Consider the following 21063-nt stretch of genomic DNA (forward strand, 5'->3'; position numbering starts at 1 on the left):
ATAGCATTGTGGCAGCACACTGGACAGCCTCTGAGGAGTGGCTTCCTTATGAAGGAAGTGTGAACTCTCTCTTCTGCCTGTGTCTGTCCTAACAGCACGAGGTCCCTGGTCCTGGATGCAGCCACCAGAGCACTGAGCTAAACTATCGTCTTTCTAGGTTGCTCAGCCCTGGGATCCTGGGATGCTGTAGAGAACGGGCTGGAACAGGATCGTGAACTGCTCACTAAGGGCCCAGTTGGTTCTTGCGAGACAGAAACACAGAGCTGAAACCCGCAGTCTGTCTCTGACCTCTTCGGAGGAATTAGGCATCAACCGAAATGTCCATGGTAACTTTCTCCAATTGGTCTCATTTCTAGGATTCTATTTCAAGGCGGAAAAAAATTACAAAAAGGGGGAAGCCAAAACATAAAGATGTTTATTGAAGCTCTATTTATAGCGAAAATAAAATATATATAAACAAACATTCAACAAGAAAATGCCATGCAGCCATTTGAAAGTAAGATTCCACATCAACATTGAAAAACATCAAGAAAAAAGTAGAGTAAAAGCCAAATATACATTTACAACCTTGTCAAAGAAAAAAAAAAAAACAAAACAAGCAAGAAAAAGTGCCCATAAGAAAACCTGGTCAGCAGGGCTTTTCCCATTTGCTCAAGTGCCATTCTAATTTCCCGAACGCCTTATGAAGGAACGGTCCCAACAACCCTTAGGAGTTGATGCCTGGGTCAGGCCTGCCTGCGGGGTATTCCTGGAGATATGTAGGACTCGCATTCAGAGTGCCCCTCTTGGTAGGTAGGTCAGGGACACCATGGGCCATAAGGCCCTGTCAGGCAGCCTGTAAGCAGCCCAGCAATTGCCCTGTTTACCATTTGCCCCTGCCCTTGGGTCATCTGTCAAGTGTTCGCAAATATCTCTTTAAAACCCAAGTTCTTCCAGGGTTCTCCAAGCCCCAGGTCCAGCTGTCTACCTCCCAGGCATCTTCCCTTTGGACCCTGGAGTAGGTGAATCACCACGGGGTCCTACCGCCACCTGACCAGGATGCTGGTCTGCCTGTTTCCTGCTCTGCTCTCAAGACACCTGTTGTTTCCACAAGTCAAGCTGCCTTTCTACACACCCTCATCTCAGCCTAACTCATCTTTGAACTTGAGCCAAACGCCCTCTGTCCTTGGGTCCCAGCCCCGAGTTACCACCCACACGGGCGATATTTAAGAGCTATACCCCCCCTGCATTATCTGCACCCACATGGGCGCTTCAACTCTCTGGGGGTCTGTGAGCTGTCACATCAGGGGAAAGGAGACGCAGGACAAAAGGACAGTTTGACGGTGCTTTTTTTTTCCATTTTTTCTTTTTGCACAAAAACAGTCCATTTATTCAAGTGTTCTCCAGCACAAGTACATCAGAAAGGAGCTTTATTATATTCTTCTGGGCACAAAAAAAAGTGATGAAAGCGGAACTGGCAGACTCTCTACATCTGCTGTACGTATTGACCTCTTTAATTACTTCATCAACAGCTATGTCACAAGCATCACGTACACAGAGATACAACGGGACGCCCGGCGGTGCGGAAGGCTGCGTGCAGCCCCCACGCCCTTCCTGGCTGCCCCAGAACCAGACTGTGAAATGTACATTATTATTGTCAATAAATAGAGAAGCAACCCTAACAAAAATACAGTGGTAGAAGGATGCTGGGACCAGGAAAAAAACAAACAAACGACAATTAAAAAAATAGGAAAAGAGAGAGGAAGAGGAACCAAAAAGAGGGTCAAGGGAGGAAGATTCTGGAAGGTCCTGCATTTAGCTGCGTGGAATGTGGAGTAAAAGCCACCGGGGTCAAAGCGAGATCGCCTGTAACAGTAAACGTTATTACCAAATCAGCTACGGAGTTTACTTTGCAGTATGAATACATGACTTCCCACGAGAAAGCACCCGCTACTTCGATGCCTCAGCTAAAACACGTGAAATCGCTCACTTAGTTTTCAAGTACAAAGTTAAAATGCCTTTTTAATAATAATATATCAGAGTAAAATAATAGTCTCTTTTAAACTCCACTACAAGAAAACAAAACAACATCATTGTCCAGACAGCAGACTTAATTTAACAATATATATTTTAATAAAATGTGTTTAGCACCTTGTTGAGTCACCTCCTCCCCTCTGCATATTCTAAGGAATTTCAGCTTTTGTTGTTGTTTCTAGAGAATTCTAGGGCTGGGCAATCAAATTAGTCTGTAAAATGGGACTAGGTGAGACTTTAGCAGCTGCTCATGTCCTCAGGTGCCAGGCGGGGTTTAGGAGGACCATGCCATGGGCCCACAAACAGAGCTCATTCCAATGGGGGAGCTGGAGTTTCTGGGGCCCCCAAGAGAAGCTGCCAAGTCGCCAGCAGCTAAGGGTCTTCCATTTTCTCCCTCTGGGCCCGCTTCTTAGTCTCAATGACAAAACTCCAGTGCCTGGGGCTACAGACTTGTCTCCAAGCGAAGCCCCCCCCCCACCTTAGCTGGGTCTTGGAAGCCTTCATACAAGACACTTACTCCCCAACGATCTCAGCTTTCTTACCACAAACATGCACGAGCTCACAATGACCCTCAGCAGCCCTTTCCTTGGGGGCCCCCAACCGGGCACGGCCGTTCCTCTGTGTGGACACTGACTGGATGGGAAAGGGTCAAAAGAGTCATCCTAACTCAACCTCATCACTCAGCAGCAATACCTTTGCAATCACAGTGGGGCGGGCGAGAGGCTTCCGCTGTTCCTTGCCAAGGGGGACAACTCGGTGCCACAAGCATTTCGAGTCCTGCCAGCCAGACTCAGACCTAAACGCGGGCCTGCTGGGAAACTCAGCTGGGCTGGTCACGTGGCCCTCACCCAGTGACAGTTCCTGAAGACCCTGTAGTGCCATAAAAAACTCTGCAGCCATCTGAACAGGGCTGGGGATTCACTTCTACTCTCTGGACACACTGCGTACTAAGAAACACAGAAACGATCTGCAGTTTTCCTGTTTGCATTCTTTCAAAGTGGTTCAGCTTGACTCCCAACTCCTAAACCAGATGCTTTACCCTGGACACAGCACGCGGCGACCAGAACAGAGCATCCCCGGAGCAGACATGCTGGTACGCCTGCCTTGCTACCCGAACTCACACTCGTCACTTGCTAAAAGCCACAGGGATCTCTGCTTGCCATCTCTCTACCTGCCACCACACGCAGTCCTGCTGCCAAAGAGGTCTAGGAGGCTCTTCTAACAGGGCATCTCACAGCAGAGAAATAGCCTACTGCAGGCTCCCAGGCTTACTGGGTCCTACGGGGAGGAATTAGCACCAGCTTGGGACCCCGCTGGCATGTGTACCTCCGCAGGAGGCCTTGGTTCCATGACCCTGGCGCTAGCACCGGCTACCTCTCCTGGGCAAGGGCCACAGATCTTTGGCACAAGGCTTCACATGGCACCTGCAGAAGGGAGGCTGTCACTCAGTCCCTAGCACCTTAGTTTCCAGGGAAAACAACCCTTTTCTTTGGAAAGGAAACCCCACGAGGAACCCCTCTGGGGATCCTCCCAGGACCCGACTCGAGCCTCGGCTCCATCTACAGCGCTCTCCTAGGTGCACTACACAAACTTCCCACAACCCCACCTCAACTACCACAGCATCCTAGCAGCTCTCCTTTGGAGGTAACTCCAGAAACCCCACTTAGGATAGAGGTGGAGGAAGGGAATCACAGTTTTGCCAAGCTGGCATATTTCCAAAGACCCCCAAGAAAGAGACCTGGGAGGGGTCAAGGGCTGACTTGACTGCTGCCTATATCCTAGAGTAGGAGCAAGCCCACACACCGGGCTGAAAGGAAAGCTGGTGAAAATCACCAGATGCCCCATAAGGAATCCCTTCTAGGGAACCTGCCAGGTCAGTACTGGTCAACCTGGAAGCCTCTACTTGGTTCTTTGGGAATGCCACATCCTTCCTGTTGAGCCCTCACACTAAGCACAGGGACTGGGGAGCACCAGGCCCAGCTGAGGGGGCGCTAGGCTACTGGGAAGGGCTAGCTTCTTCACATAAGCAGTGGGCAGGAGTTGAAGACAGTCCTGACAGTAAGAGCTGGGAAGACCTTGGCGTTGGCTAGAGGGGGAGGGAGCACCCTGGACTGCCTAAGGCAGCCCTCCTCCCCCCCAGTCCTCCTGCACGGTGCTGGTGGACTCCAGGTCAGAATGGAGCCCTGCTGGAGCAAAGGAGGACATCACATTTAACACAGGGACTCCAAGGGGGCAAGCATCCCCGTCTCAGAGATGCTCCAACCCCACAGCCACAGCAGGGAGAACTAGCTGGGATCTCAAAAGTCTATCCAGAGAAAATGAGCAGAGATGGGCAGGACTACACAGCCCGAGAGGTTAAGGAGCCACCCCCGGCTGGGCTTTCTCCTGAGCAGCGAGCAAGGGAGCCAAAGCCTTGGTTTGGTTTTATCACTAATTACTAATTTGCTTTACTCCAAAGGTGAGGTTCCTGGTCCCATTTTAATTTAATTTTTTTTCTTTTCCCGATGGAAGCCCAGTGGCCAAGACAGATTTCCATTTGATTTTGGTTGGGGAGAATAGGTAGGGGGGTTGAAGGCTGACTTGACTGGTGCCTAGAGTTGTAGGTGAGTAACCACAGGCTGCTTACAGAAGAATCTTTGACATCACCAGGGGCAAAAGGGATAGAACACAGGCCTGCCAGAGGAAGCACCTGCTGGAGTCAAACCTCCTCTTCCTGACTTCAGCACCTAGCAACTTCGGGATCGAGTCTACCTGTCATCAGGGTAACTCCAGCATCCTGATCCTAGGGAGAAGTGTGCCGGGAGCTCCCTGGTGTGCACCCAGACAGAATTAGGTTCCTCTGCGTGTGTTAGACTGACTGGCGTGGGGCTGTCTGTGGGAGGGACCCAGGCTCAACACAGAGCCCACTCCCTCCAACCCCCACTGTGTATACTTCTTATATATGACCCTATCTATGTATTTATACAGGGCCTATCATAGGCCCCGTCTTTCTAGGGATGCGGTCTTGGGACCATGTGCTTGACAGCACACCTCCCAGCCCCTGCTGGTCCCAGGAGGTGCCGTCCCCCCTCCCACTATAAAATATATATCTCTATATGCCACATATCTACACGCCATCCATCCAGGCAAGCTCTGCCCATTGGGCCCTCACCCTGGGGCCAACACCACCTTCCCTTCCCAATGCCAACACCAGGCCGCCTGTCCTGGGTAGGGGGTGGAACAAAGTGGGAGCACACGGGCCCCAGGTGACACCGACTCACGGTGAGAGCGCAGCCATCAGACCAAACACTAGAAAAGAAACACACGCCATTCCAACCACACACACGTGGAGAGAGGCTGCCCCCGGCCTCCCTCCGGCCCTGACACACCGGACTCACGAGGAAGGGAAGAAGAGATAAGAGTGACCGGCCCGGAGGGTGGGCCTCAGAACTCCCTGGCGGCCTAGCTTGTTGCTGTACTGCCCAGTGGCCCACCTGGCCCGAGGGGTGGGAGCCAGGGCACCAGAGCCACTGACCCTTAAAAGCACCGGCCACCCCCACCCCCCTGCACCTTGGTTTGAAACCTAAAGGGAAGGGTGTTGGGTTCTTGTTTTCTCAAAGAAAATCTCAAAACAAACAATTATAACCAGAACCGTAAGAATAATTATAATAAAGGTGTCATCAGCCTTCCAAGTATGAAACTGCAGTCTTTAGAGATGACCAAAAACATCACATTCCAGGACCAGAGCTGCCTTGTGCAGAAGGGATGGTGGGGGGGGGGGCCTCATAAAAGAACACACAAAAGGCAACTTAGACAGAAAGCACCAGTACGTTTTGTATGTTTTTTTATTTGCTCCAGGTGGGGTTAATGGCAGATGACTTTCCCTCACTCTGGATTCTTTCTGATCCCACGAGGAGCCTTCAATGTGGCTGACAAATTCAAAATCGGGGGGAAAGTTTTCTCATGCCATCTCACCAAGGCAGTCATTTTAGATTTCTTCAAAGGTAATTATTGCACGAGTCTGGATAAAGTCCACACTCAGCTTCCCCAGGTCCGACCACCTCAGCTTGACCCTCTTTTGGGCAGGGAGAAGCTGGGCATGGGGCAGGGGGGGATACGGTTCCTCCCTGGGTTTGTTAAAAACCAAGAGGGAAACTGGCCCCTCTCCCTCAGATGGCGAGCCCTCAAGCTGCCTCCCTCCCCCAGCCTGGCGGAAACCCTTTGCACAGAAGGCCAGGCGGAAGCTGATGTTTTTACTCATCTCGCTGTTGGAAGCACCATTATGAAGTCGGGTTGTACAGTAGTTAACAGTACCTTTATATATATATCTCATAGCTATCATATATATATAAACTGTAAACAAGAGGTAACAGCGGCTTCTAGAAACTGGTTTTCTTCAAGGTTTCCTGTATGGTAGGCACCTGAAATACTGTAGAAAAGGTCGGTCTGGTGTGGTGTTCTCAGCGCCCTGCTGCTAGTTGGGTTCTGTATGCATGACCAGGAATGGTGCTGTTGAGACTGCTCAGGGCTGGGAGGGGCTCTACCTCCCGAGGGTCTCTACTCTGTTCCTGTTTGTGCTCCTATCTGATCAGGCTAGAGACAACCAAAGAGATATATAGAATAAAAACAACAACAACAACAAAAAAACCAAAAAAAAAAAAACAATATATAAATTTTTATAGACTTTTCCCTCTCTCCCTTTCCTGTCCAAGGCATTCATTACTACTTTCCGTTGTTACTGATTTTGCTGCTATAACCCTCTTGTTTGTCAGTCACAGCAAGAAACAAAAACCCAAACAAACAGAAAACCCCTCTGAAAAGAGTAGAAACAAAAGGTTCACCTCCTAGGAGAAGGAGGGGAAGAAGGGGAGGGGCCTATTTTGCTTTTTAAATAGGACTGAAGATTAACATTGAAAACTCAGGAGATGATGTCCAACCCTTTTGCAAGGCCACGCCCTCCGGCATTTCCTCCTCTGTGGTTTGTTTTAAATTCCTTTTCTCTTCTGGGTGCTGATACTTCTCTCCATCCTCTCGTTCTTGGTGTTTTGTGTTTTGTTTTTTGTTTGTTTGTTTAACTTTGTTATCATCACTACTTCAGTTTGCCCCCATGTCCCTTACACACAAGCAAAATATTCCTTCAGCGGAGCGAAGAGGTGGCGGATGACGGGCACGCTCCACGACCGGCCCAGCAGTCTCTGCCTCGCCAAGCGGCTCATGTTGGAGACGTCTGTGTAGTGGACAGGGAAGCCAAACACCCTGTGGGAGAAAGGCAGAGAGCGCTGAGTGAGTGTGGGTGCCAGGGCGGAAGGCGAGTTAGCTCACTCTGCAACCCTGCCCTTTCCGTTATGGCCAGTTCAGCCACGTGCCAGGCACTCTGTGGAGTTCAAGACAGGTAATCTGTGAAGTTTACATTTACCAGGAACAAAAAGTCTGTATATCTCTGAAAGGCCTCTTGGGCATGCCCTACAGACCCCCCTGTAAATGAGTGTAGAGAGCTGTGCACAGCCTGAGTCTGAAAACACTCAGATTCATCCCTAAGTGCCCTTCTGCGAAGAGAGGGCCACAGAGTGGGACTCTGACTTGGAGAGCTCCAGGTATCCCTGTTTCTCAGGGTGTCTGTGTGAATGGCCTTTTTGTTGCGTGAGATCCAACTCAGACCCAAGGACGAGCCCAACCCAGCAGTGACTCATCTGGTGTGGTCCACAGGCATCCATCTACACTGGCTTTCAAAACATACAAAATACCCACAATGCAAGTCCAGAAGGTCAAGGACTGTGTTGCTGGGTTCCAGTGGGCTCTTTGGGTGATTCCAAGACCCCTCCAAATAGGGACCAGTCATGGACTGTGTAGGTCCTCAAGAGCCTGGCATCCTGGGAAATGTATGTTAAAATTTACTTACAAGGAATTGGGGGAAATGAGAATGTGTCAACCAAGGCAGAGCCTTACTTCAAACCCAGCCCTGGCCAGACAGACACAAGCACCCCAACACGGCTACCTTTCCATTTCAGTGCACCAGAGGATGTCCTCCTTCTCGTTCATGAAGACAGGGAAATGCTGGTCTTTGCCCTGCTTTATGGAGTTTGACCTGGTGGTGATGGTCCTCACTTTGCTGAACTGGAAGGTGAAGAGGAATGAACAGGCGTCACTTGCTGGTGACTGGCTGTCTGGTTCAGTCCATCCAGGTCACTGAGTATAAGCCTCCCTCCTGGTCCCGGTTTCCCTTCCCACTCGGAATTCACAAGGGCATTCCTGGTCTAATTGGGTTAATCGGGCTAGAGAAGCAGCAGCTGTGGCTACCTCGATTCTCAAGACTCCAAAGCACTGGCTCTCTCAGGGGTGAGCAACTTGCAGGCAGAAGGCCGTCAATGACTCAGCAGCCCGAAGGCACACTGTTGGGATCTGCAGTCCAGAATGCTAGACTATATGGGCAGAGCTACCATCTGAGCAGGCAGGGAGACTTCTCCAGGGAGAAATGGCATTACAAGAGGTGCTGCAGGCTTTTAGGTCCCAGCAAAACACCAACAAGACAGAAATCGTTCTTTCCCTTTTAAGCGAAGAACAATTTTACTAGAGCTTAAAAGACAAACTCCAGAAAAGGCAAGCTGTAAATTTTAGCAGGTGCCTGGAGGGGAAATTGAGGAGAGAAGGGAAAATGCAAGCTCGTGGATCAGACACATGGCGGACAAGCAACCATGTGTCGAGGAGGGAGGCGTTAGAGACAGAAAGGAAGTCTGAAGAAAAAGCAGACTTCAGTTAGCATTCGACAAAAGAGGGGGGCAATAGAAAAGTTGCACCTGAGTCAGAAGGGGGTAGACCCGGGCAAACCTCACAGGACACCCGACTTAAAAAGTTACAAGGCTCGGAGATTAAGAGCACGGGCTACACTGCCAGAGGACCTAGGTCCAATTCCCAGCACCTACATGGAGGCTCACAACTGTTTTTAACTCAGGTCCCAGGAGACTTCACATTCTTTTTCTGGCCTCTGTAAGCATACATGTGGTGCAGAGAACATGCAGGGAAAATGTCCATATATATATATATATATATATATATATATATATATATATATATATATATATATGCACTTCCCAGAGCCCTGTTAAAGACCCTGCAGTGGCAGGAGGGTCAAGAGGCTATTGATCCCACCCCACCCCAAGAGCTCTGCCATGCACCACCTTACCCTGCCATCGACCCCCCCCCCCCACCCCAAGAGCTCTGCCATGCACCACCTTACCCTGCCAGACACCCCCACCCCACCCCGAGTCCTGGTGCTGAGGCTGACCTTGGCTATTCTGCCATGTTCCAGACATTCTTGCAGCTCCAGCTTATCATTCACAGTGGATGCCAATGGCCTAGGAAGCAAGGGGCACCGTGGAGCAGAGAGCAAGGAAAGCCCTGTCCGGGTACCAAGCCCCAGCGGGCACAGGCTCCAGAGGAGGTCTAAAACCCTCTACCCCAAACAGAGACACACAGTGTAACCCTCTGTAGACATGGCTACCCACAAGCACACAAGCAAGCCTTAATCCTTACAGGCAAATTTAAAAGGAGTTTCAAAAACACACCAGGCAGCTAATGCCTACGTAGGGGAAAAAATACATTTAAATAATCCATTATACCGAGCTTTGAGTGTCCTGCCACAAAGCAACCTCTATCTTGATTTGTGGTCATTTATTTCATGGGTGGGTATTACAGTGGCTGGAGATGATTGGAATATAAACCTTAAAAGAGACACTTTACAACTCAGTTTCTCCAGGAGAGCCCAGCATCAGGGAGATGGAGATACCAGAGTTGGAAATTCAAGGCCAGATCGAGCTATGTGACAAAAGTTTTCTCTAAAATGTTCCTGAGTTTGATGCCTGACTAGACTACATAGTGAGCCCCTGTCCCAGACGCCAGGGCTGGGGTTGTAGCTCAGTGTTAAAGCACTTGTGTACTGTGTACAAAAAGATTGGGTTTAATCTGCGATATCCACTTTCTCAAGAAAATATTTAAAACATACACACACACACACACACACACACACACACGTGCACACGCACACACGCGCGCGCGCGCGCGCGCACACACACACACACCAGCTATCCAGTTAAGGCAGGCTAGCCTGCCCCAGTGCCCTCTCCTTGGCAATCCTGCTGGCAGCCACTCCGCCCATATCCCCATGCCAGGAGTGCTCACCAACCTGTTCATGCCAGGAAGGTTACCCCAGAAGTAACGGGCCCTGTGTGCAGCAGACACTTCTTTGGCATCAATCATCACAGGGTTGGACTGTAAAACAAGAGACAGTATCAAGATGAGCAAAGGAGGAACGCTAATTAAATACTGCTGGGCAACTGCGCTGGCCAAGAGCCTTACTGCCCCCGGGGCACTTAGGAAGCCATACTGGGCTAACCTGAAGGCCCAACAAAAAGCCGGAAGTAACCCTAGATAGACTGGCATAACTCAACTGAACTTTCTGTGCCGACAGGAACCATTGTTCCAGGAGCCACTGTGCATCATGGTGTCTGATTCTTGTTAGAACAGTCACAAGGCTAGTGGCTACATCAGACCACTCAGAGGCTCAGGAGAGCAAGCTCTGCTATGCCTGTGTACCCACTATATTCAAGGTGCCACTGAGCTGGAGATATCAGACCATCGGCTTGGGACTGGAGAGATGGCTCAGAGGTTAAGAGCACTGACTGCTCTTCCTGGGGTCCTGAGTTCAATTCCCAGCAACCACATGGTGGCTCACAACCATCTGTAATGAGATCTGGTGCCCTTTTCTGGCCTGTAGGCATACATGCAGACAAAACACCGTATACATAATAAATAAATTTTATATAAAAAAAGCAGACCATAGGCTGACAGCCGCCCCAAGAATGCCTTAAGCAGCAGCAACTCCCTGTATACAGCTTGTACTTGGCTCAGTGCTAGAGTGGGGCTCACATCACAGCAAAGGAAAGCAGAGATAAGCTTTGATTTCATCTCGGGTGTCATAAAGCACCCACGAGGATGCCAGCGAGAGTGCACAGGTCATTCTGGTCAGAGAAAACTAAACCTGCGTTCTCTATAGAACTGAAGTCTGAACACAGCCTACTCTTCTGACCTGAGACCTACTACCATGCCGCCTCTTGAAGTAAGAGCACTCTTTCTCTTCTCTCTAGGTGGGCTTCCTCTCTCCATGGGAGTCTTCCTCAAGCTGCCCCTTGCAAACAGAAGCCACCGGTCCCCAGCTCCAATCCCCCAGGCTCGGCAATGCAGACAGGACAGGAATGAAGCAGAAATCCACGGTAGAAGCCATTAGTGAGCTGGCCAAACTAAGGTTGCTGGCTATACCTCAAGAAATCGTGAGATGTCCCTCTTGTCACTAACGCCCATGGCCACCACATTCTCAAAGAGCCAGAAGAAGGGGCGGTCATCTCCCTCCTTGGGTCGCGCATCATGCAGGAGGCGGTAGAACTCAAAGAAGAGCCGGCCAGTGCCCTCTAGAGGTTGGAAGAAGAGAAAGCTATCAGCTGGGGCTGTTTGCATCAGACAGCAGTGAGGCCTGGGCACGGGGAGGGCCAGGGAAAGGGGTCGCTGGAGGAGCTGCCAAGGCAGAAATGTCCAGAGGACACCTAGGACCTAAGTGAAGTACCAGCTCAGAAAGCAGGAGCGAGGCAGGCACCTACCGTAAAGTCCCTTTCGGGCAGGGTTGACGATGGAGAGGTCATTGCAGGGACTGCCCCCAATCACCAAATCGAATGGGCCCCACTCCTGGATCTGGGAGGACAAAGGTAATGTGATGGGCCTGCTGTCACAAAGTTCTGAGCCTAACCGTCACTGGGGCTTGTCTTCTTGAAGAGACCCAGCAAGGAGCCCAGGTGCCGTGCAACAAAACAAAACAAAGGAACAAACAGCCCTCCCCAGGGTGGGGAGGAATTGCTGATGTCATAGGAATGGCCCCTGGGGTTGCAGAGATAAATCTATACAAGGGCACCAGGCTCTAAGAGGAAGACTCTCAGCCCCCTGAAACACCTAGATGGCAGTTACAAGGAACCCTAAGACCACCAGGGAACAGCTGGAGCCCCAAACAGCAGGCACTCCATTTTACACAGGCTGGGGACTGAACCAGGGCTGCAGCCCTCTGGACAAGAGTTCCGTCATTCTACCTTTGGCTCCCAGATTCCCATTTCCTGTCTGTTTGCCACCCTCACGAGCCACAAAAGTAAAATGGAAAACAAGGAAGAAAGGTCGGAGGAGAGAGAGAGAGAGGAAACATGGACAGAATGGCGGCACCCCAGCTGAGGCACGGGTAAAACAGACACCCCGGCGAACGGACGGACATACATGCTTCTGTGTGACGCTGCGGACGTCCCCGACGTACATGATCTTTCCCTGGTGCCGCACCATGCCCACCGTGATGGAGTCCTCACACACCTCTGAGGCGATGTAGCGGTCCACTTGGATGCCCAGGTCCTTCAGCACCAGGAGCCCTGTGCCAGCCAGCAGAGCGCAAGCACTGTCACCCAGGGCCCTCAGCCTTCAGCTTGATACCTGGTCTTAAGACTTACGTTGTCAACTGCACACGGGACATCACCTGTAGGCCTGAGTCTCACCCTGCCCACATGAAGCTCCCTGGTATCTTTTCCCAAACAAAGTGGAACAACAGACAAGCAATATGGCTGTGATTCAGTTCTGCCTATGCGGAAGTGGCCAAAACCAGCAGAGACTAACCAAACCAGAGTTAGCTTCATGTCCAGAGAGAACAGCCACTTTGTGGCCCTCTCATGCAGTTTCTAGGCCCACAGTTCTGACTTGTTACTTCCTGTTGGAATTCTATGCTGTCACATGACACAGTGGACCAGCACCTACTTTAAGGGCTCACCACTGGCCCAGCTCCCCAGCAGGCCCCTAGAACCACCTCTGTGGTCAGGTGCCAAGCACTTCGTACTCCTCAACCTCGGTCTATTTTCCCGATCTTGGATTGCAAAAGTCAGGGTCCCTTCATTGATCTTTCTCGTAACTAGCTACAGTGTCTTCTTACTGATGTAGGAACACAGTAGAGCACCCAGGGAGGGGGACACAGAAAATGAGGGACAATGGCACCACTTCTGTTCCCAATAGCTCTCCCCAAGGAGCCTCTACAATCTTGGGCATAACATGATTGATTAAGGTTTTTAGACAGGGCCTCACTGCATAGCCTCGACTGGCTAGAACTTGCTATCTAGACCAAGTTGGCCTCAAACGCAAGACACTCACTTGCCTCTGCCTTCTGAATGCTGGGATTAAAGGTGTGCACCACAGGCCCAGTTCTAACAAGCAGTCATCATCCTACTATTGTTTAATTTGTGAGATATAACCCAGGAAGGCCTTGAGCTAGCTATGTAGCCTAGGATGAATGAAACCCTGATCTTCGTGCTTCTGTCCAAGCACTGGAATGATGTGTGTACTGTGGGGCTTAGGTCTTAGGCCATTTAGTTTTATCAGCTATACAAACGTACTACCACACTCTCCAAAGAAAAGCAGGCCAGCCCCTCAGAACCCACGCCACTGACCTGTGGCGATCCCATCAAAGAGAGACAGCACCCGGATGGGTTTCCTCTTCTCAGCTGGAACAGGTGGGTAAACCTTTGGGGGGGTCCTAAGCAGTGAACAACACTGGTCAGGTCCACGCCTGGGGCTGCCAAGGCCCCATCCCGTGCTGGCCCCCCGGCTGAGAACGACAGTATAGGCCTTTCAGATCTGCACAGCTTCACAGCCATCTCAGTCCCCTCTGCCGACCGCCCAGGCCCCTCAGCCCACTGAAGTGCTCCCATGGAGGACCGGTCTCAGAAAGCCGGGGGGGGGGGGACGGGACGGGAACAGGACACGACACGGACGGGGGGGACCACAGGCAGGACCCGGCACTCACAAATTCCTGGTCATGGTTATTGGCAAAGAACATCTGGAGCCTGGAAGGCCAGTCTTCCCGTCTCCGCAGCAGCCCATAGGTGCCCTTGTGGCCACACATGTAGCAGTTCCAGGGGTCCTCCTTGATGGCCGCTTGGGCAGCTCCTGGTCCCACCAAGAGATCCACACACTCAACACAAAAGCACCTGGAAGAGAGCCCAGTGAGAGGGCGGCAGTGAGGACCCGCTCTGAAGTGTGGCGGTAGGCAGGGGTGCCGGCTAGGGCAGGAGCCACGGGCCCCGCACACGGACAGGGGCGGCAGTGAGGACCAGGGTGGGCTCTGTGGGTGGGGCCGGGACGCTCACCTGCAGCAGTTGTTGTTGCCACACATGAGCACTTCCCGCCCCCCACAGCAGATGGTGCAGTAGGACTGGTACCCGTCATCGTCATACTGGTATGCGCACTCCAAGAAGCAGTTCTGGGGAGAGGGAGCAGGGTCAGAAGCACCAGTGCAGGGGTGGGGTGGGCGACAGAGCCAAGTGTAGGCAGCCCTGAACTCGATAGCAAGGTGAAGGGAACTGCCCCAAAGAGTTGCATCCTGTAGCCTTCCTTCTACAGGGGTTCCCAAGGGCATGGCAACTCACCTATCAGTCAGCCTGCCTGACCCTGCCTCTCTGCCACCCGCCCGCCCTGCACCCACGGCTGTGAGCCCCACTCCTGCCCACGCGGGCCCAGACGATAGCATGCAAGGATCTCTCATGATGCAAACCAGGATGAGCCTGCGCCTTTGGAGGCTGAGCGTACCCGACAGTGAGCATCACGTCAGTCAGCCGTTGGTTCCCAATGCCTAGTAACAGTGAAGAGGTCACCTCTTTAGGCGATGTCCCTACCTTACAGTTCTGGCACATTCCACCAATGAAGAGTGGGTGCTCCAGGGTGACATTGAGGCTTCCACACGAGATACAGATGTCTGTAAGATAACAGACGCCATGAGCATCCATCCCCTGGTGGTCCTGTCCACCTGGGGCTGGAGGCCAACTGACACAGCATCCAGCAAAGTGGCTGCCAGAGCAGCAGTCAACACTGGTAGCTCATGGCCGTAACTGCAGCACTTGCGAGGCTGAGAAAAATCAAAGAGCAGCCTGGACTACAAAGTGGAGTTCAAGGCAAGACTTAGCAACAGGAGATTCTGTCCCAAGAAACACCCAAGTTCTGTGGAGACAGATGGTTCAAGGAAACATGAGGGTCCACGTTCAGATCCCCAGCACCCACAAGAAAGTCAAGCACACTGCACCAATGGACTGAGCAATGGGGTTGGGGGGGTAGACAAAGAAAGGAACACATTGCTGTACGTCCAGTGGGAGTCATGGGGGAAGATGGGGTAAACATGACTGTATATACATAGGAAATTTCAAAAGGAACAAGCCAGGCATGGCAGTGCATGCATGATCCAGTGTCGAGAGGGTGAGTGAATCTTGGGCTCACTGGCCATCGAGCTTGGGAGAAATTTATGAGCTCCTGGTTCAGTGAGATCCTAATTGAGGAGGAGGAGGACACCCGATGTCAGCCCTGCATACAGACATGCATGTGTACACATTCACAAACACCCCACACTATTTTACTTAAAGGCAGCGGCTGGTCCCTAACCTCAGAAGCTTACTCATCTCACCAAGCTCACTACCTACCACCCAGAAAGAGGGTGACATAGGGACAGAAACCCATTTATGAGAACAGGGAGTGGGTCCAAGTTGCTCTGGAGGGCCTCCTCGGGAAGTCCTCTTCCCGTCCTGACCCGATCTAATGTTTCTAGACCCAGGACCCTGTAGTGAGATCATTACCACTGGACCGGGGGAGGTGGATACGACTCTGAGAAGGCGAAAAAGGAAAAAGGCAAGGTCACCTTCAGTCAAGTTCAATCAAGGCCACAAGGACCACCCTTTTCTGAATCCATAGGAGCATCAGCTGGATGGGGGTGGTGGGGTATGCAGACAGTCACCTATGCCCCTCAGCAAGTATGGCCGTGTGAGGACCAAGCCCACCCAACTCCCAGGTGACACTCACCCTCGATGTTCCGGCACTTCTGCCTGACCTCGTACACCAGCCGCTCTGCAGAGGGCGAAGTCTAGATTAGGAGGCTGTCCAGATGGCTCAGGACGGACACCCAGGTGATGCCTGCCCCTCAGGGCTCCCTGTCCCCTCTCCCGGGCCCGGCTCCTACCTCTTGTGCGTTCATCAATAATCTCCTTGACCTTAGGCTTCTCTGTTGTGCTCTTTCTGGGTTTTTTGGCTGGTGGGGGTGGGGCATACGCAGCTGCCTCAGGCTCAACCCACATGTCCGTGTAAACTTCCTTGTACGGATTCTTCTCCTCTGCACCAAGAAGCAGGTGACCACACCAATTACGGGCTGATCCTAGCATGATACCCACAGTGGGGTACCACACTGCCGCAGCTGCTTCCCACATCCCAGTTCTGGGGTTCTGGTGAGCCGATGGATGACAGGCTACCCTGGACTCGCAGAGGAACACACCCTTGGGGTGACAGAAGCCTGGAATGCCATTTCTCTTTGCCCTGCTGTGGGGATGCTGGAACTCCCCAAGTGTGGCTTTATCAGTCCAGACCCATCTACCACATTTACCTTCTGGCGGCTCCAGGCCCTTGGGACCAGAGGGCTGGAAACCCCCAAGGGCCCATTCAATCATCTGCTTGTTCTGCACTTCCACAGCCTTGCCAGTGTCACTTTCGTCACTGTCATGGCAAGCTGGAAACAGCTTCCCGGCACGGCTGCTGGCCACCTAGAAGGGAACAAAGGTAGGGACAGGTCAGATGACAGGCCATCCCCAACTCAAGGCAGCAAAGATGGCTGGGCCGGGGGTAGGAGAACTGCCAGGTGGCAGAGTGAGAGTCACCGTCCAAGGGCTCCAGTCCTAGCCAACCAGGCTCTAGCTTCCGGGGACCCTGGCAACCCCACCGGCTGAACTCCCTGGAGCTGCAGGGACGCGCTCACCTGGAGGACTTCGTAGATAGCTTTGCGGTACATGGGCTGCTTATTGTAGGTGGCCTGGTGGAACGCACTGCAGAAGGAGCTCAGTGGCATGAGCTTCTCGACGCACACCTAGGGACCAAGCCACCTTCAGTTTGCTCCTTCCACAAGACACGGTCTTACTCCACAGCCTGCACGGGCCTGGCACTCTCTATGTAACTCAGGCTGGTCTAGAACTTGTAATCCTCCAGCTCCAGCAGGATTACCATACCCAGTTGCTCTCTACACAGTTAAGCCATGTGCTTTGTAACTGTTAAGCATGAGGAACACTAAGAGTCACTGGGCCCTTGCGGGACCAGAGGCATTGACAAAAATGACAAATAGTAACGAAGAGCCTAGATCAAGAGTGGGAAAATCTGAAGGGCTCCTGCAGCTGATAGGCCAGCAGTCTTTCTGCTCAGTTTAATGGTCACTAGGCTTCTTCCCACTGACCCCAAATAGGAGGGCAAACAGTATATTGATGATGCCCTTACTGCAGAGCACCCAGCAGAATCTAGGCCACAGGACCAGGCCCCGTTATTCTCTCCCCTACCTCGTGATCACCAAGCCCAACTCACCACTGAGAACTTGCCATCTCCAAACCACATGACCCAGCGAGTGCCTTCGGCTGCTCGGCTCCGGCCTGTCATCCACCAAGACACAATTCGGCCCGGCCACCAGGAGAAGCCCCGAAGTTTCCCCCACACCAGCTCTCCGATGCCAAAGCCCCGGCCATCCTGGAGTCCCAAGGAGCAAAAGTCATTTAAACAGCAGTTACAAGTCCCAGTCACCCTGAACCTCCCAGAGCACAACCCCAGTCCTGGGCACGAGGGAAGGAGAAAGCCCTGTGGGAAGACGGGGGACAAGGCTAAGTCAGTACCCTGCTCTACAAGCAGACAGGCGGCTGCGGGAGGAAAGAGGGAGGGAGGGGCTGCCAGGGGGAGACCCCAGGAGAGAGCTGGCCAAGGCTGCTGGAAAAGGAACTGCTCACCTCATACTCAGGCTCATCGTCAGCTGCTTTGGTGGCGTTCTTGTCCCCAGCATCAGCCCCCACGGGCTCAGGAGTGGTGGCCACAGTAGGGGATGCAGGGTCAGTGGGCTGTTGCACTGCAGGAGGGCTGGCCTCCTCTACCTTCTGAGGCTCTCCAGAGGCCTGGTTTTCTTCCACAGCATTCATTACTGCAATTACCTTGGCTTTCTTCTCAGCCTGGTGACATGGGGACAGGAAGTCACCTTAAGAGCCAGGCCATTTGATATTTGGAGACTCTTCAACCCATCAGAGGTCTGGAGAGAGCAGGTCTTCCTTCATCAGCCCAAGCAGCTCACCAGGGAAGGACCAGCTGAGGCTGGAAGGCCACTCAACTCTCCTCCCTGCCTCCAGGAAAACGCCCTCTTTGCTATGCGTCCACCCTCTGGCCTTTTTTTTTTTTTTTTTTTTTTTTTTGACACAGGATCTCACATAGCCCAGGCTGGCTTCAAATGTGCTTGTAGGTGAGGATGCTGAACTCTTGATCTTCCTGCCTCCACGTACTAAGTTCAAGGGTTACAGGCATACACTGCAAGGGCTAGCATTTCAAACACTAATTGTGCATCAATGTTCAGGCAAGGGGCTTGGTTCCAGCTCATCCCAACTGAGAACACAAGCTTTTCATTTTCCTCTCAGTCTTTTTGGCAATCAAATCCTTCCCACCTAGTTTCCAGACCACAACTGTGTGATGCCTCTAGTAAAGAGTACATCCCCAGTATCTGCTCCTACAGGCTCTGTAAGTGCCTGTCCCCATGCAGATGCCACATACCTGCACTCATTACACAGCCAGTAACCCATGCTGTCACAGGTGCACCTTTGACCATCAACACAGGCACTCATTCGGTTATTTGCTGAGCACACCGACTAATCAGGAGCCGTCTCTGCCATGTGACCAACAAACCAGCCACCCTCCCTTATTCTCCCACTGAACATTCTAATCCTTTCCCTCTATCACACTTCTGACACCAAGGACCTTGCGCCCAATTCCTTCTCAAAACCTGCTCAGAGCCAATCTCGGTATGTACCGTTAATCACAGCAATTGGGAGGCAGAGGAAGGTGAGCCTTGTAGCCAGCCCGGTCTACACAGTCAGCTCCAGGATGACCAGAGTCACACATAGTAGACAGACCTTGTCTCAAAGCCAACAAAAAAGAAAAGAAAACACCAAAACAAACCAGTGCTCAAACATTCCTGTGAAGTGCAGGCTTAACACCAAGTTCTAGGGACCATTGCGCTCACCTCCATCGGTAACCTAGGACACCTGTCCTCAAAACTCAAGGCTCTGCAGCCACTTTCACCTTATCAACTGGAAACAGAGAAACGAGAAGGACCATGACCCTTCCTCTGTTGTTTTGTTGAGACCGGGGTTCCTCTGTGTAGCCCCTGATGCTCCAGAACTCACTGTGTAGACCAGGTTGGCCTCGGACTCGGAGATCCGCCTGTTCCTGCTTCCCAATGCTGGGATCATCAAAGGTGTGCTATCTTTTTTAAATCTGTGCTGAGAACTGAACCCGGAGCCTGTGCACGCCTACACATGAGTTCTAGCAACGCCCCCACCCCCACACCTCATTTCCTGCACATCGCTTTCCCCAAGAACTGGAGCTACGACAGCCAACCCAGCCAACCCACTCGTAAGATTTCTACAGAGGGGCGGGGAGGGGAAGCTAAGCAGGTGAAGGCTTGCTGACTTGAACTGAACTTGGGACTCAGGACCCACTTGGTAGGAGAACCAGCTCCAGCAGGCTGTCCCTCTCATCTCCACACTCAGAGAAATGTAGTGTCTTAAAGGTCAGAAAACTTGGAGCCAGGTATAGTAGGCACACCTATAATCTGATTACAAGCAGGAGAACTGCTCATCGGGAGGCCAGCCTGGGCTACCTCAAAATCTCTTTTAAAAAAGAGGCAGTTGCGAGCTTAAGAGCTAGTAAGACTTCCCATGTGCCGGCCTTCGGCATGGTAACTCATCAGCAGCTAACTGGCCCAGTCTTTTCTTGTGAGTTGTTCCAACCTAAACATTCAAACTTCAAGGTTTCTGGTCACATTTCTTGACCTGATTAAGAGCCTGAAACACACGAGCATGTATCTAGGACCCCAAGGATGCTCCCAAGACCTGTCAATGCACCACACGTGCGAAGCTGCTGGCAGGGTCACCGTTAAGGTGAGCGAGCTAGGAGTATTTTATTCCAGGCTTCATGTTTTGCCTCGGGGCAGCAACCCAACCCCTTTTCTTCCCGCTGATCCCTAAAACCCCGAGGGTGCTGATTTTGAGTGCTTTCGCTTGGTTCAACAAATCCCAGTCGGAATGATGCAGCTGGGGAAACCAGCTCAAGGCCAGAGGAAAGAATGCGGGCAATTGCTCAACCTTTCCCAGCCTCACCCTCACCTGGCCAGAGTTCTCCCTTCCTTTAACCCATCACCTCCCCCAAAGAGGTGCGCCAGGGCTGGCTCCGGGGTGAGACTTCCTGTCTCTTGGAAGCTAACCTCCTCTTCTAGACTATCTGAAAAAGTTACACACAGACTCACATCCCTGCCCAAACGTTGCCTCTCTTGGTTGCACCATGCCTTCCAGAACTTCTGACAGTCCCAGCCCGGGGTGGCTGCCTCCAATGACCCAAAGGCCGGATGTGCAGGCCTGGTGAGGCGCCTCAGCCAGCATGAGGCACGCAGCTTGCAGAGGAAAGGGCTTGCTACCGTTTCCATAGCAAGGACTAGCTGGTAGGTGAAGGCTCCCCCGCCTCAGGCTGCCAGGTCTCTAAGGGAGTCGTGCCTGCCACCACCCTTATTATTCCCCCACAGCTCCTTTGTCTTTCTCCTCACCCCCTTCACCACAGTTCGTGAAAATTCTTCTCCCACAACTTCCCCCGGTTAGTCAGATGCTGCTGATAGCTGCGTAGCACCCCCAATCCACCAGCGCAGAACATGTGCCCAGCACAGCTTGGGCTGGCAGAGGAGGAAGGGGGCCTCCACCAGGACCAGCACAGCAGAGGGGGGTTAGCAGCAGGAGGCCAGAGGAAAGGGGAAGAGGGGGCAGCGCGGCCGGTGGGGGAGGGGCTCATTAGAATAGTGAGCCGGGCAGTAGAACCACCTCCTCCCCACACTCACTACCCCTGCTCCCCAAGCAGACAATAGGAGAGGGAAGGGTTAACTAGAGGCTCTAGTATTTGGTCTCTAAGCCCCGA

At 52.2% G+C, this 21063-nt stretch overlaps 1 protein-coding gene across 1 annotated transcript in view; it reads right to left on the bottom strand.

Moving 5' to 3' along the window:
* Positions 1-394: 394 nt before the first annotated feature.
* Positions 395-21063, bottom strand: part of Dnmt3a (DNA methyltransferase 3 alpha) — a 91452-nt gene continuing 70783 nt past the window's right edge. The window contains exons 8-24 of the mRNA XM_040731028.1: positions 17850-18065; positions 17437-17595; positions 16844-16951; positions 16475-16631; positions 16058-16207; positions 15901-15945; positions 14730-14809; positions 14205-14317; positions 13851-14045; positions 13506-13591; positions 12298-12443; positions 11640-11730; positions 11305-11453; positions 10172-10257; positions 9275-9344; positions 7988-8106; positions 395-7248 (exon numbers count right to left, since the gene is read on the bottom strand). Of these exons, the coding sequence (XP_040586962.1) occupies positions 7107-7248; positions 7988-8106; positions 9275-9344; positions 10172-10257; positions 11305-11453; positions 11640-11730; positions 12298-12443; positions 13506-13591; positions 13851-14045; positions 14205-14317; positions 14730-14809; positions 15901-15945; positions 16058-16207; positions 16475-16631; positions 16844-16951; positions 17437-17595; positions 17850-18065 (2112 nt within the window). The 3' untranslated portion in view covers positions 395-7106. The remainder of the gene's footprint in view (positions 7249-7987; positions 8107-9274; positions 9345-10171; positions 10258-11304; positions 11454-11639; positions 11731-12297; positions 12444-13505; positions 13592-13850; positions 14046-14204; positions 14318-14729; positions 14810-15900; positions 15946-16057; positions 16208-16474; positions 16632-16843; positions 16952-17436; positions 17596-17849; positions 18066-21063) is intronic.

The sequence above is a fragment of the Mesocricetus auratus genome, unplaced genomic scaffold, assembly GCF_017639785.1.
Source record: "Mesocricetus auratus isolate SY011 unplaced genomic scaffold, BCM_Maur_2.0 Super-Scaffold_100024, whole genome shotgun sequence".
In the NCBI taxonomy this organism is placed as follows: domain Eukaryota; kingdom Metazoa; phylum Chordata; class Mammalia; order Rodentia; family Cricetidae; genus Mesocricetus; species Mesocricetus auratus.